This window comes from Opisthorchis viverrini (assembly GCF_000715545.1).
Source record: "Opisthorchis viverrini unplaced genomic scaffold opera_v5_107, whole genome shotgun sequence".
NCBI lineage: Eukaryota > Metazoa > Platyhelminthes > Trematoda > Opisthorchiida > Opisthorchiidae > Opisthorchis > Opisthorchis viverrini.
Genome location: NW_008751763.1, coordinates 1,407,788 through 1,423,561, shown reverse-complemented (window position 1 = coordinate 1,423,561; position 15,774 = coordinate 1,407,788). Strand labels below are relative to the sequence as shown.

General features: G+C 46.6%; 1 protein-coding gene across 1 annotated transcript in view; it reads right to left on the bottom strand.

Annotated features, from left to right (window-relative positions):
• The window catches only part of T265_05605 (hypothetical protein), a gene marked incomplete at both ends in the record, with an annotated part of 37,267 nt that extends 30,643 nt beyond the window's left edge, over nt 1-6,624 (bottom strand). The window contains 4 exons of the mRNA XM_009170657.1: nt 235-452; nt 2,241-2,568; nt 6,312-6,557; nt 6,594-6,624. Coding sequence (XP_009168921.1) covers nt 235-452; nt 2,241-2,568; nt 6,312-6,557; nt 6,594-6,624 — 823 coding nt within the window. The remainder of the gene's footprint in view (nt 1-234; nt 453-2,240; nt 2,569-6,311; nt 6,558-6,593) is intronic.
• Nucleotides 6,625-15,774: the final 9,150 nt, after the last annotated feature.

The following is a 15,774-nucleotide window of genomic DNA, read 5'->3' as shown; positions in this document are numbered from 1 at the left end:
GTGAAGAGGCCTACTGCTATGCTCCCGTAACAGGTGAAGTGCACAACTGCGAAAAAAGCTGCCATCGGTGCAGTCTAGTGACACCATTAAGATCAGGGTGCAGGAAACATTGTTGTGCTACCTTTGAATCAAAAGGCAGTTATGTGGATAAGACATGTTCGAGCTGTAAACCGACAATTGTACAACATGTGAAATGCATTCAATAGTTTCGAGACAAAAACTAGCGCCTCCTACGATCGTCGAGTCCACCACGCACACGAGGTGCATCGCGTCTTCCGTCGACAGGTGGTGACGGATACCCATTTCTTACGTCTCGTTGGCCACGCGAACGCGGAACATCATTGAACGAACGGCCCTGTGGGTCAAAACGCCTATCTCGACTCCTACCGTCGTATGTTATGGATGAACTACGGCCACGCGAACGACCTCCGGATTCCAAGGGACTTCGACTTCTGAAACAAGACGGTGCAACCAAGTTCAACAATAAAAAAATAAACACTAGATTGTCTGCGATGGCGTAGAAACAGAACACTGATGAAAATGAAGTGAAGTGATACAACACCGGGATTATGCGGAAACTTGCGTCGGTAGCCAACAGGGAGGAGTAAAGACACCATAGTCAGCGACTCCTGCAGACAGACTTTAGAGACGGTGACAAAAATGTCGTGATTTTGAACCGGCTCTCCCCATACTGTTTGAATTCGGCTTTACATGCCTAGGAGCTGGCTCAGTTTTATTTAATCAAATAAAAACATTCTGATGACCGTGGACAAACTTGTGCCTATTCAGCAGGTAGGCGATGGAATTTGCGCAGTAGAACCAACTTGGAGATAACGGCATCGTCACTTTTTTTTCTCCTGGTAAAAATCGATCAAGTTTATTAACAATGTTCTACCCAGGCGACTCGTTATGTTAACCCATTCAGTATCCTCCGGATGACGGGTTTCGTCCAACCTGTTACTTGTGTGGGCAGTTTTTCAGTGCACGTCTAAAGCCTACCAGTAAATGGTAACGTTCACTTGGCGTAGCTACTAGGACTGAGAAAATGCTGAGCCGCTTGAGTATGGATAAAAATGATCCATACTATCCGCAGAATTCAAAGATGGACTTTTCGGATGGACCTTGAACACCGCGTCCTCTACCGCTTACAGAGCTACCATTCCGTATGCTTAGCTCGGTCTTGATCGTGAGGCTAATACCACAGCTGCATTAAAAACTGAACGACACAACATTATCCCAGGCTTCAGAGTACAAACTGGAAGCTAGAGCATGCTTGAAAGCAGACCCACAAGAACACAGCCAGTATAGAGCAGTGCGACCATCCCACGATGCTGCGCGCTGATAATAGCCTGACATCTGTTAGGCGAGCTATGAGAAAGGGTTAGGGTGTATGAGGTTTCATTGGGTGACATTTCTTTGGCGGGTGTGTATTGGCCGGATTCGTGCAGAACTGGAAGTGAACGGCGACCAAGCAAGATAATTCACTGTGCCCGGTTTGCCTTTAATCCTTAGGTTACAACAATATGATACCACCAGGTGTGACATCAAATACACAAATTAGATAAGACATCTCATGTTACACCAGATTGCATCAGGTGAAAGCTGGTGCGGTCTTTACAGATGAATGTGATATTTATAATGAAAAATCGGTCGGCTGTAATATCTTTTCAGCCTTAACACCTTTGTTCATGCCACCCTGTGCACATTTCTTGATCAAGCTGGCTTCAAGGCAACATTAGTTCGACGATTTGTTGGATTAAAGCGTTCAATACAGAGATCCGACTAAGGAGATGAAAGAGTAGGTGGCTACATCGATCCCTTCGGAGTTTAGGGGAACCCCAAAAACTCTAGTTGGGGAAATCGTCAGTCGATATGCAGAAGTCCTGAGGTTAGAAGTTTGACACACGAAGAACCGCTGAGTGGATGATCTTTAGGAGTATGTGGCTTCATCGCGCAGAAGGTTGAAATAGATAATATCGCCAAAAAGTTGCGGAAGGCATGTGCAACAAGTTGTGAGAATATGGATCAGTGGATGTTCATCCAAACAAAGTAAAGTCGCCCGTTACAGAGGAAGCGAAGAGTTGATGTTGCGTATAACATGTCCCATGAATACTACGGTCGCTGTGGGACGTAGTGTACATTGGCGAGCGTCTTAGACGGGGATCCTGTTTAAAATTTGGCGACAGCGAATGGTGACAGCCCACGTTAAAAAGTTGAAACACTGCAAGTAGCTCTATTACCTTCGACGAAGTCCAGGCGAACGACCACGAGGATAGACCGAAGGCGGTGTGCGGCCGAGAGAACGGCGAGGTGGTTGTAAACTGCGGAGCAATTCTTCAGGTGGTAAAAATGGCAACATAGGTGCGTAGCCAGGCATACCGTACGGAAAACCTGCGGCGGCAGCTGCGGCTGCTGCTGCAGTGGCGACATCGGGATAGAACGGCGCGAGTTGGTCGTACGAGTAGCGTGATCCCTCGAATGGAGGTGAATATCTTCCACTACGTCGCGGAGATTCGTAGCGTCTCGGGGGACCTCGACCAAGAGAGCGAGAACCACGGGCACTTGGACCTAACGCTAAGAGAATGGGCAGTGATTATCTAGGAAGTAACAGTACATAGCGCTGGAAAACAGCTACAAGCAGATGGTGTATAGGACTTTTGGTGCAGTGCGTCAACTAATTTCAAGAAAGAACGAAAGCGCCAACGGGAATCTATCAAACATGGAAACTTGAGTAGTTTTGTGGACCAATACAAAAAGATCCTCTGGATACTGATCTCAGCGACAGAAAATTAATCTGAAGGCCAGTATGGTTCAGCGAAACGACCGCCAACACAATGAGCGGTTATACAGACGTCGACAGAACCTCTTCATATTGTTAGTAAACAAGTAGCACAAAATAATTCACACGGCGAACGAAGGTCCCAAAGTGGATTCCCGTAACCCCTCGTGTGCTTTGTTGGGCACGCTGCAAGAACTGGTGTTTAACCGCTATCACCGGTGTACAGTCCGTTTCCAGACTATCTGATTGAGCATTAGGAAGTGCATGTACCTCGGAATGCTTCTGATAGGCAGGCATTAGGATCCGTCCACATGTTAGTACCCCACTACAATTAAACAAACCTCGCGGTTATATGGCGGTGAAGCTCTGGCGATGGGGATGAGAAGCCAATAAAAACACGACGCGAATTCCGCAAGTGAAAGATGAGTGGCGCTACATCCCGTTTAAATGAGTTAATTACACTGCTGCCCAGCTGGTCGTGGGACGGACTAATCGAAAGACGAAATCTATATTGTGATGCCGGGCGACGCAAGACAAAAAGCACCTTGAAAAACATTCAGCTATATCACCCTGTCATGCCACGAAGCACGAGGGATTGGATACTGCCAGGTTACCCAAGCTTATACAAAGAAAGCCAAGGCGCAGAGGTCGGGTTCGAGCTACGGACCTTCCGTCCAGTAAATTCGCCCTCTAACCACTGAGCCATCTCGCCTCGAAGTACCATACAACTGTGTTTTTCTGCAGGAAGTAGGGGCCTCACCAACTAGAACTCTCAGTTCTTACCAGGAATTGAACCCACCGTCGGACACTCCCACGGAGACGATAAAAACGACAAGTTCAGCGGATTGATCGCTGAACCCACCTTTCTACTACTATGGGTTGTTGATTAGGGGGTCCAAAGAAGGGTCCCCTGGGGAAGAGTTCTGTTTTATATGCGTTGCAAACGCTATAGAGTTGGCTGGATGAGCGCAGACTGATCCCGGGATCAGTTAGGGACAAGGACAGAAGGGACCAGTTGCGACGACCACCCCCTGCCGCAGCAACGCTGAAATAAGAGAAGCTGTATTCCAACGGCGTTTGCATCTAATGCCAAATAAGTCGTACTTGACATTCAGTTGGACGACGGGGGCGTGAGCCAAAAAGGTCCCTTTGAAAGCAAAACAAAGCGAATTCGGGCTGCAGCAAATATTACCGGACCCGAAACGGAAGGCCCAGCTCATGTGTGGTGTTCAGGATACGTTGTTTGAGTACCGCAACAAAGAGGATGAAGGAGCAATACGCAAGGGCAGCGAGGTCGATGAGAAGGCTGACTTCTAACAGGATGACGAAAGCGAGTGAACATATGGAGGGACTGGACTCAACAAATCCAAGTGTCGGGTGATGGTAATTTTAGTATCTGAGGCAGCGATAGCGTGCGGAAGGTCGTAAGATGATCAAATTGTCAAGAGTAGTGCAACGCAGTGTCCGTCCACAAAGATATGCGGTTCATGTTAGTGGAGACAGGTCCGTGGCTGTTGCGTTTAGGTTGATAGTCGTGACTGAAAGTAGAAAAGATACGCCTTCAAGAAGTTGGAAAACTGCAGGTTGGTAAGGACAGCTAGAGAATCGTTGGGACTACCGGAGAAGTTTCGGGGCACAAATCAGGAACAAGAAAAGGAGGCCATCTGAATCAGATGGTGTGGAGAGTCCCAACAGTGACAAACGCCCCTGACGGTCGAGAAGTGCTCCAGATAAAACGGGTAATCTGACGGCGAAATGTGGTAACTGAGTTCAAGTGAGGAGTCCCCGAGAGTCAAATGCCGAAGGGAATTAGAAAAACCGTAATTCTATTCACACCTCAGAGCAATTGACTTCTACGTCTTTGGGACAGTCCGGCCGATTCCGCGTTCAAAAAGATTAGCATTCTCGACCGTAGACGATATAGTGCTATGTACTGCAACTCAGTGGGTGCGTACCGAGGAATGGACGCATACATTGATTTTAGCACCCAGATACCTCACAAATTTGTATTCGGGATGATCGCTCTATGGAGTGCCGACTTGGTTCAGAAACGAGGATATTCCGAGATAATCCAGGACCAGCTACTACGAAAGTCGGACGCGTTGTCAAGACAGCGACTCAGCGAGGAACCAAGAAGCAAACAAGACCAGTGCAAGGTGCGAGAGCTGTGTCGCCGTCCAGGCCAATGATCGGCTTTCTGGCAGCTCTTTAGAGCTGGCAAACGCTTCGCTGTTGGTCGGCCGTATATGCGTTGGTTGAACTTTTTAGAGATTTTAAGCAGTTTTGGCTTGTGTATATATGGCGCACAGATGCTGTCTAAAGGTACTCAGCCATCACTGCACAGCTGTCTTTGCGTTTTTTGTGATTTTCTCTCAGGATAAATTTTAATACGGAGGGTTGACAAAGCTAGGCACTTATTCAAAGGGTCCCCTAGATTTATTGGAAGAAAATATAAATATTAGGGGCTCAACATGCTCATAAGCGTTAGTAACAACAGTGAAAATAAGAAAGTATGTGGTCCATAACTAGTCTGCAAAAACAGGGTCAATCTCCGCCAGATCTGAGCAACAGTGCATCCGTGGATTTTCCAACACTAAATCTAACCACTCAATGTTGTTTTGAATGCAGACCGGAATGGAGCACGAACACCTCGAGTCGTTGAGGCGAAAAGTTACATCTATCACACCTCCTTTACAATCCGAATTTCTCGGCTTCGAACAACTACTCCAGGGCCCACACCAATGATAAGGACGGTTGAATAGTGAATTAGAGGGACTTAGGCAGAGGGAGGCTGAAGCGAATTTGGTTGACGTCTGCTTACCCGACACCGGTGCCGAACTTTCCCGTTGGGTATGCCAGTATTCTCGTTCCCCAACTTAAGAACGCGATGCAGAACTAAGCACTTTCTGCAGGGTAGTCAATCAAAGTCACTAACACTGCCACTAACGCCTGTGGTCTCAGTCCATTTAGCATGGATACTGAGAGTCCCGAAAAGGTCTCGTCGAGGATCTTTGTAATGGAAGACAGGTAAGGTGGGATGACCGTTCAATTTGACCTGCGGAAATCCCGTCGAAAGACTGCTTGTACTGACTAGTCGCTGTCAACAAGAGGAGCATGGAATTATTCTCCAGATACGAGCGTTTTCAGTACTGAAGAGGTCCAAGTGGCTTCATCGCTCAAGCGATGGAAATTGGGCTCTCTGCAGGCTAACGGTTTTGTGAATGTAGTGTCCCGCACCGCGATCGATTAGGGATTGACTGAACCAGCAGGTAAGTACGTTTCTGCTATTGACTGGATGATTGCGTAAACCAGGTGCACAACTAGAAGCGGACAGACTTAACCGTAAAGGACAAAACAATGTGACAGCTCCAGTTCGGGATCATTCGACTGAGCGCTCAATAATACAACGCAACGCGGCTGATGTTCACGCCCAGTTTGGCAAATCACTCACCGATGCAGTTTCAAACGGCTTCAATGGGTTTTAGAGCGCACGGATGTAAATTATGGGACAAAAATATCTAAAAGCACTTACGTTTCTTTGAACGCCCAGCACGTGCAAACTCAACTCGAACGTGAGATCCACAAAGATTCACACCGTCAAGGGCTCTGACAGCCTTTTCGGCATCCCCGGCTGTCACATACTCAACGAAAGCAAACCCAGGTGGATTACGAGCAATCCACACGTCTACCACCTCTCCATACTTCGTTAATTCGTGCAAAAGATCGTCCTTAACGACATCCTGGGGCAGTCCACCGATGTACAGCTTCCTGCCTCGTTCTGGTGCGAAATGCTAAGCAAGGGATAGCAACATACCGCGGGAGGCACTTCGAGCAGCCATCTGCATAAATCTTCAGAGTGCAATAAAACAAAACTCGCTGACTCGACGCCGATGAGATATTCAGTTGGTTCAGCATAAATTCTGCTGTTTTGTAAATCTTTGGAACCCTTCTATACCACACCAGCAACCCGCTCTCAACGATGCTCAAGGTGTGAATTATTTTAGCCATTGCGGAACCGTTTTCGTTTGTGAGTCCATAAACCAAGTCACCAGAACCGTTCCTCCTCCGATACGCAATTTTCTACAAAGCCCCAGTAGATCGAAGGAAGGCCTTAGGTTACAACTGAAGTATTTCTGTACACGTGTCCCACCGGAAAATTTCATGATCTGCCCAAGATTTTGTAGGAGATCCTTTGAACTGCTAATGGTTCACTGTTTTCGGAGCGCGTTTTGAATTTGGGACCAGTCCATTCCTCACAGGGCCGCGCCCTGGAAGCGCACCCAAAATTTAGCTGAAACCGTGGTCCGAAGAAAGGAACCTCTAACAAAATTTTAGCATTTGATGGTTATTATTCGGTCACCTAATATCTCCCCAGGTGGTCGCATTTTTTGGGAGTTGTTTACACGCGCTCGCAGTACATTGTGCCGCGAAATTCGTACTTTAGTGGCTTCCGGTGACTTCGCTCATCGTCTCAAGGAAAACGGTGGAAAATTTTGTGGAAAGTTGGTTTATTCGCGTGTTCTCTAGCGTATTAGATTTGAAAATAACCTCAAAACGACTTAGACATTAATCACGCACATTACGTCCGCGCAAACTCAAATTGGAATGGACATTCGCAACCAGGATGAAAAATTCTATGCCTTCGGCAGGCGTCCCGCTGAAGCCCAGGAACTCGTCACAGCTAGTAAGTTTTTTGTTTTTTACGATGGTCAGCACACGTTATGTCAGGCTTGAGGCAAGTTTCGATCATCACCGACGTGCCGAGCCACCAATAGTACCGTTGGCTGAGCTACTGGGTTTGCGTGCAGAACAAGCAGACGGCACAGTAAAATGGCCACTGCTTTGAAGTCCTTGCACAAAGTAAACAAACTGAAACGGTATTCTGGGTAACACGATTGTCTGGGAAATATTAGAGATATGGCGAAATACGGATAAGCCATCAGACTGGGTATGGTAGTCGCGGTACCGTCATCACAACGCCGTACTTCGGTTCGTGGACAGCACCTTCACATTAACATCTTGGATGAGCCGTTCATGGTAGTCATGGGAGTTAGGATATTCTTGGGTCTATCGAGGATTCATGGTGGTTCATTGCTGCCATCCAAACGAGGTAATAGGGCAGCCATGTCTACATTTGTGACTCAAAACAGGAAAAAACGTCCGAAAGATTTGTTGAAAAGCGCTTTGATGTGAATTAGAATGCCCTCAGAAATAACAGACAGTCAACATTTATCGCCATTTCTGACTACTTCAACGAGTCAAACCTGCCCAATTTCAAAAACGGTAATCGCTATTTACGTGCAGATAATAGGTATGCGGTCGATGCGGACTGGCGGGGGCATAACTGTGTATGAGGGAAGTGTATTAGCTAGATTATGCGCAACTAAGGTAGCTTGGAACTTCCAGAGACATGAGATCATGGCAATGCTCTACTAGAACCCGAAAAGTAGTTGTATGAACGAGAAAACGGAGAGCACTAACAATGTCTGCTTGTTGAGTAAAATTATTACAACAGGTACGTATATGCGAAAAAGGGACTTATCGTGTTGCAGGTACAGGTTGACAAATCCTGTTGTAAGTCCGGATGCAGGTTTTGTGTCTTCTTCGCTGTTGTAGCAGCCGCACGGGTGCCTGAATATCCGTGACTGAAGCGCCGTAAAGCCCTGAGCGGCTCCGCTCCGAGTTGGGCGACTTGCGAACGCTGTTGAGTTGTGTTTTGTTGCCGTGCTGTTATCCCATATGTAGGAACGCTTGCGTGTGTGCGGGTGTCAGCACATAACTTGTCGCCACCTTATCGGACGGTAGACAGTCGATGTCAGATGAGTCACCTTGATTTGTACGTGGAGGGAAAGAAGGACGAGTCTTGGGATCAAGGGCTTGACTGTGAGCTGTGTAGTCAAGTTGGTCACGATTCTGAGTGTAAAAAAGACGGATCTCGTGATCTAGCGAGTGCCGGTGACCCGTAGAGTCATATACGTGGCGAGGGGGTAGCTACAATCAGAAGTAGCTCAGACATAGGCGAGAGCACACATGTTTATGCGTATGACGTACAATCGTCGGCAGTTAAGGCAGAATGCTGCGCACAGTTGCTGCCTAATAATCAGCGTCGCATGTAGGCACTGGCTTGGAAGTTTCAAAAATCAGTCAAGGAAGGCGATATTGGGTACAGTTTTGAGCGTGAGGCCCGTCGTTCGCCATTAGATTAGGTATGTGTGCATAGTTTAAACCTCTATTCATGGGTTCGCACAGATACCGGCCCGTGTTCATTATAAGTAGCAAAGATAAGCGACGACGTCTACATTTACGAGTACAACAGATTAGGTTGAATTGAGTTACCGGTTAATCAACATTACACATGGTCACGGAACTAGCAGGCACGATAAGATGCCGGGTAGGGTGACGTTGAGTACAGCCAGGTCGTCAGATTAGGCACAGCTGAGGCCTAATTTTTACCGACCCGCATGGATAGTTGCGTGATGCTTACTATGGGTAGCATGGTAAGCGGCGGCACGTATAGTTATGCGCACGAAAGACTACCTTTGGCCATTGGGTTATGCCGCTGTGCGAAGGTGAGATCCCAAAATCAGCGTTGCACACAGACGCGAGCCTAACAGCTAAAATAAGTATTCGAGATGAGTGACAACGCGTAGAGTTATGAGTATAAGGGACCGTCGTTCATTAGATTAGGGTGCCGTGCATATGTGGAGTCCCATAATCAGCGTCGTACGTAGACACGTGTAGTGATCTGGCTACTCAATAAGTTAGTTTACCACAAGTGTTTGGAAAATAAATGAAAATAATAACGCTAGGTTGGGTATACAATTATAAAGAAGTCAGATGGAATAGGCTCACTAACAATTGTTCTCTTTAAAACAGTTCGTCGATGACCAGGGTCAGCGAATAAACAATAATCCAATTATCTTGTCCCAGTGGTCTTCTTCTGAACAGTTCCCACATATACTAGATTCCGAAGATGGTCTGAAATGTTTTGATACCAGATTTAGTACATGAGACTCACGAATGACCGCTGCACACGCGAGCGAAATCAGAAGAGAGAGTCGAAGCACGTCACCACGCTTGTATTATGTGAAATTGTACAAGTGCGCGTTTTTGTAGTGTTTCGTATTCAAACAAAAAACGATTATGCAATTGATGAAATATGTGGTGTTATAATGGAAGTAAAATAAAAGTAAAAAAACCTCACACACTGACCCAGCAGTTACGATAAATAGTCGAGGTGAGTTACGAAGGCTACCGCTATCATGGCGACCGCTTTATGGCGGTCACAACTTACAGAGCATCATGTTCATAAAAGGATCGATACTTGGAGCTGCCTCGTGACGCTGTATTAGTTATGCTTATCTGGAAAAGGAGATCATCTAAGGAGACGGCCCCCGCATCGCTACTACACAGTTCGTGTTGTTGTCTAAAAATGTTGCACCTAATAGAATTTGGGATTCATGAGAACAAGTGTTGTGACCAAGGTTCGTCGAACAAAATATATCTTGCGATTATAACAGCATTTATTAAATCTGATGTGTGTACAGCAAACAAACGTCAACAGCCGGTCTCCTTCGGTGAAATTTGCATAATTATATTCTTCAGATGCATCCCATTCCTAAAGAACACCGAAGAACGTCCAAATATGCTAAAGTGTGACTTCGTGGTCTATGTCGCCGGCGGCTAGAGGCACACCCAAAATTTCTCTGAAACCGTGGTTCGAAGGAGGAAAACTTTAACATAAAAATTTGTTATTTGATGGTAACTTTTCGGTCGTATGAGATCTTCCCAAGGGGCCGCAGTTTTGTTGAAAATTGTTTAAATGTACTCAATCCCCACGATAATCAAGACCAGCGATGTTCATATTTTAAATGGTTACTATGGCTGAGTACGTCGTTTTTGTCCGTATAAACTCCAAAAAGAACGGCAATTCGCTACTTTTGTATGAAAAAGCCTTCTACCGTTGCAGCAGACATCCGTTCAAACGAGGCAGAAGCCGTGAAATTCGTCGCACCTAGTAAGTTCATGGTTGATTGTGTGTACGTTGTAGCACACGTCGTACTGATTGTCCGGCAAGGTTCCACGTTCGCCGGTAACATGACTGCTTGAGGGTTACTTCCTACTACCTGGAGCACAACCATCCACGCAGCAAGTTTATTGTTGACAGGCTCCCCATCAACCGGCGACTGACAAATGATGAATTCGAGGAGTGTAGTACCCTTTTGAAATACAGTGCTCCGTCATCGGAGATTCGGCAGTACGACGCCGACCACTTTGGAAAGGTACTCACTATCAAGGATGTGCGTAAGTATCGCGTCAAGTGTCGACCCCGATTATTAAGTAGGTAGTTGGTTACTTCTTAGTTGGTTTCTTAGATGACATGTCGTCCATCATTGCGAAGTTTCGAGTGTGCGGTCGCGTGCTGCTGGTGGAATCGGAGGGTGGCGCTACACACGGTACTAACCGTCTCGAGTAAATAACTTTCGAGCCACTGACGTTCGCTGTTAAGTTACAAGCTTTATACATTCCTTGTGACAGTTGGCATAGGGATCGGTCGACTCGTAATGTATACCTTTGTCGAATGCGAGCATTTTGCGCCATTGCGCAAGCTGTTCAGCTTGTTCAAGGATATGATGGTTGGACAACATGCAGTCAAAACGTTCGTCATGGACAAAATGACTTCACAGATGCGGGCTGCCAAAGCTGTATTTGGCTGCGATATAATGCTGTGCTAGTTCCTCGCACGGCAAGCCATCCGGAAGCACGTATGTTTCATTGCTTTGGTGTAAATTTTGTAGACAGTTTCCAACCGCAGTCGGCACATATTCCACCGCATGGCTAGCTTTGATAATGCAGCCGAGTAAGTGACTGTGCGCCAAACGCTAATCCCGTAGATTTCGCCACGATTTGCAAATCTTGGGGCGAACAGATCACAGTTTCGTCTCTTATTTGACTGCCCACTGGCTCCACATCAATCGAAAGTGGGCCATTCATGCACAACGTGGGTTGGTACATTTTGCGAATGTGACCAACAACCGCCTGGAGAACGCCAACGACATTTGAAGAGGCGCGTGCATCACTCAGATATCCTGGAGCATGCTGTCCAGAAGGTCGCTCATCACAGAGAATGGCTAATGCGCGAATATGAAATGCACACCATTTATTATTGTGACCGTCTAGAAATTCGGGAGGGAGACATCTACGTTCTGTGTGGTTTCCCGGATGATGACATACGCCGACAATCAGGTTCTCAGGCACATTGAAATATGCACGCCAAATCTGATATACAAGCGGACAGATCGCTTCAAGGTGAGAACCTCGTTGTTGGTAACAGTCAGTTTGTGGTATAAACCCCCAAATGCACTCAGACAGTCAACTCCTCGGCCGGAACCTGCACGTGCATATTTTACTAGTCAACGTGGCTATTCAGAGGCCACTCGTTCCTAGGCGGTAAGTTGATTAATCGAACATGCAGTTCCTAGGTCAATTTTTAATCCATCACAGGTGGCTTGCCGAATATAGTTTACCGGAGGGAGGAGTACCTTCATCTCTGGTTCCAAAGCCAGAGCCATCAGCAATAGAGCATTTGCACAAGCAGCTTGATCGGTTGGTTGGCGAACTGAAGCTGCTGGAACCGCGTAAGTCTGCTGGGTGCATGAAGCGTCTGACTGTCCAGAGCCTGTTGATGTTGCGTCAAAATGCAATTAGTGCACAGGACAATCAGCCTCTGGTGTTAGATGGCAACCGCAACCAACCGCGGTGGCTTCGACGTCGAACGACGCCGTTCCCCATGTTCTCTGTGGCCAGCCAACTGATCCTGCTGACTGGTGGTGGCAACGTGGTCGACTTCAATGCCACCGTTATTTCTGCGGCAATGACCCCTATCCGCTGTGTGGAGAGAATCTCCAGGCGCGTCCACCAAGTGAGTGCACATGTATAAATTAAACTAGTCCCATTAGTTGCCGGTCAGTTTACCTACCGGTCAGCTAAAAAGATGTTGATCTTGATCGGTCCATGGAGGACAAGCCGAGTCTGCCCCGCAAGACAGTCGCAATCACACTGTTTTGTCCAATTTCGGAGTTGATGGAGACCGGTAATTCGAGGCCTAATTTCTTAGCATACGCTTTGCAGACCTCGCTTTCGAATCCCGTGATGACGAGGATTCATGTGATTGTAACTCGAAGGCCTCAAATGCCGAATCAATGAACCCATGGCAATCCGCAACGACTATACATTTATCCCTCATCACGGTGCATCATCAACGCGTGGAGTTATGAGTATGGAGCGCCGTCGTTGGCGATTGTATTACGTTGCCGTGCATAGGTGAGGCCCCATTATCTGCGTCGCGAATGGCAGTTACGCTAAGTAGCCAAGGTGAACGACAGCTCATTGGTTCGGGTAATGGAGGGAGTGGTTGAGGGGGTACAATCAAGAGTAGGATTTGGGAGCGTGCTATCAAAATGGGTGGTGATTGCATTTTGACAGGTGATGACCATCGTTGATCGTTGGGTTAGTCTATTATGTGTTGTCGGGGTACCGTGGTTAGCTACGAGCATGTGTGCGGGCCTGGCAGTTACTATAGGTAGTCACGTAGGCTACGTCAAATACAGTTGCGACGTTTACTGAAGGTAGCGAACATAAACGGCATCGAGGAAGTATGAGTATGACGATGAATAGACAAGTTAGGTGACTTCGAGTACAGTTGTGAGTATAACAGGCTGTCAGATTATGCTATCACTCATAGTTGAGTCCTTATTTTTACTGGTCACCATATATATTGGATTGATGTTTACAGTAGGTAGCGAAGATAAGCGGCATTGCGTATAGTATGAAAGACCGTCAGTTTTATACTTAGCGTTGCACATCTACTCAGGTGTTGCAAGTACGATAAGCAGCGAAGGTAGGCGATATCAAGTGCAGTTACGAGTATGACGGGCAGCCGTTGGTCGTTAAGATGTCACGCATAGTTGGAAACTGGTTTCTATCGACCAGCATAGGTACTGGATTGGTGATAACTGTGCCGCAGGCTATTGACACAACCAAATTGCGTTCGCCGAAACTGTAGGGTTTTCAAAGTTGCTATTTTAACGGGAAGTTAGTCCAATCTATTTGCACCTTCTCGTGAGATGTTGCACGTAGCATTTTGTTTAAGTGAGCGAAATGTCAAGGTCAATTGACCACCGCCGATTTGCATTTTTCGCCGGTTTACGCGACATAAAACAGGAAATCGCACTTTAGCATATTTTGGCGTTCCGCGGTGTTCCGGAAGAATAAAAGTAACATCTTAAGAGCATTTAATACAAATGCCACCCTATGTGATCAGTAGCGGGCGTTTGTTTGCCTTAGACACCTCAGATTCAACGAATGGGATATTTTTGTTTGGTGGGCCTGCTCACAACACATTTTCTCCATGGATCTCATGTTCCATTAATCGCAGTAAAGTTAGATAACAGCACAAACTTGCAGTGGCAGTGCGAGGGACATCTGTGGATGATCCCCTTCCCCAGATATGCATAACTAGCTTGTAGATAATACATTGCTGCCAGAATGCTGTGGGCATCTTTCGTATTATAAGTATGACGTTCTATAGGTGGTGACCACCAACCATAAAGCTGTCGCCACGATGCCGATAGCCGTTGTCACTCACCTCGACTACCTTTTTTAGCTGCTGGATCCGTCTCTATGTGCGACGCTAATTAAGGTTCCCCACATGCGCGGCAGCTCAATCCAATGAGCAACGACGGCCACTTGTACTCGTATCTCTGCTAGTTTTCGCTCATCTCGAATGCTTGTTGTAACTGCTAGGCCCGCGTTTATGTTCAACGTTCATAATGAGACTGCGCCTATGCACAGTAACATAATCCGATGGTCAATGACGGTCTTGTATACCCTTAACTTTACGCGATCCCGCTTGTCTTCGCTAGCTACAGTAACCATCAGTGCGACGCTGTTTAGTACGCCTCGTCTATGCGAAGTGTCCTGATTTGACTGCCAACGATGACCCGTCATACCCATCAATGTGTGCGCTCTCGCTTATGTCTGCTGCTTATATCATCATGGAGAGCATGAAATCAGTGTTAAACACCGATCTTCACTGTCGTACCTGCCTGCTACCTACAGTTATCGGATTGGGCTAATTCTCCTCTAAATTCACAACTTTGAAAACCCTATCGTTTTCACGAAATTAATTTGGGTGTGCAGATGGCCCGCGGCTTGGAATGACTGCCTTCTCTGTTAACAATTCAAATGGACCGCCCTTTTTGAACTGGTGTAATTGAACCCTATTTCAGTTTGACGAATCACGTATATTTTCCGTTTTCCTTCCCGCACAAATCGTTTTTACCGCCTCTGTTATACTATTTTTGTACCAAAATCTTGACCAGCTAAAATTTGATTTACTGCATGAGTTTACGACCCAGCTTCGATCACGCGTTGGCTGTTGATCCATATAGACCTTGCTTGGTTTTTGGAGTACCCCATTGTTTGTCAAAATCCGTTGAGGTTTGCAATTTTGTATCCGTGACAACTTTCGTTTTATGGTACGGCACATTTGCGTAATCATTCGTTCGTAGTCTCGCTGGTTTGGTTGCTAACATTGGTGCTCGTTGCTCAAAAAATCAAAAAGTTCGAAACAATGGCCAATCTGCTAAGGATGCAACGAAGAGCAGAACCGCTTGGAGTCATGCAATCGTTCGTTCAGTGCAGGCTCCACTATTGAGCGACACGAACTGTAAGCTTTGTGGTGGTAAAAAAAGTATCGTTAACTGCGAGCACTGTCTTCCGAGCTAGTGAAACGATATTTCACCCTGAGGTCTCTTCATGCCTGAAACGGTCACTACAATCCGTACTCCGGCAAAAAATACCTAACCCTTTCATCGTCAAACTGTTAGTTATTAAGTGTTCAAAGAAATCCACCAAAGCGTCGTTTTGCCACTAAAGAAGTTGAACACTTGCGTGAAAATGGCTTTACAACTGTGTACTGAAAACTTTGAAGT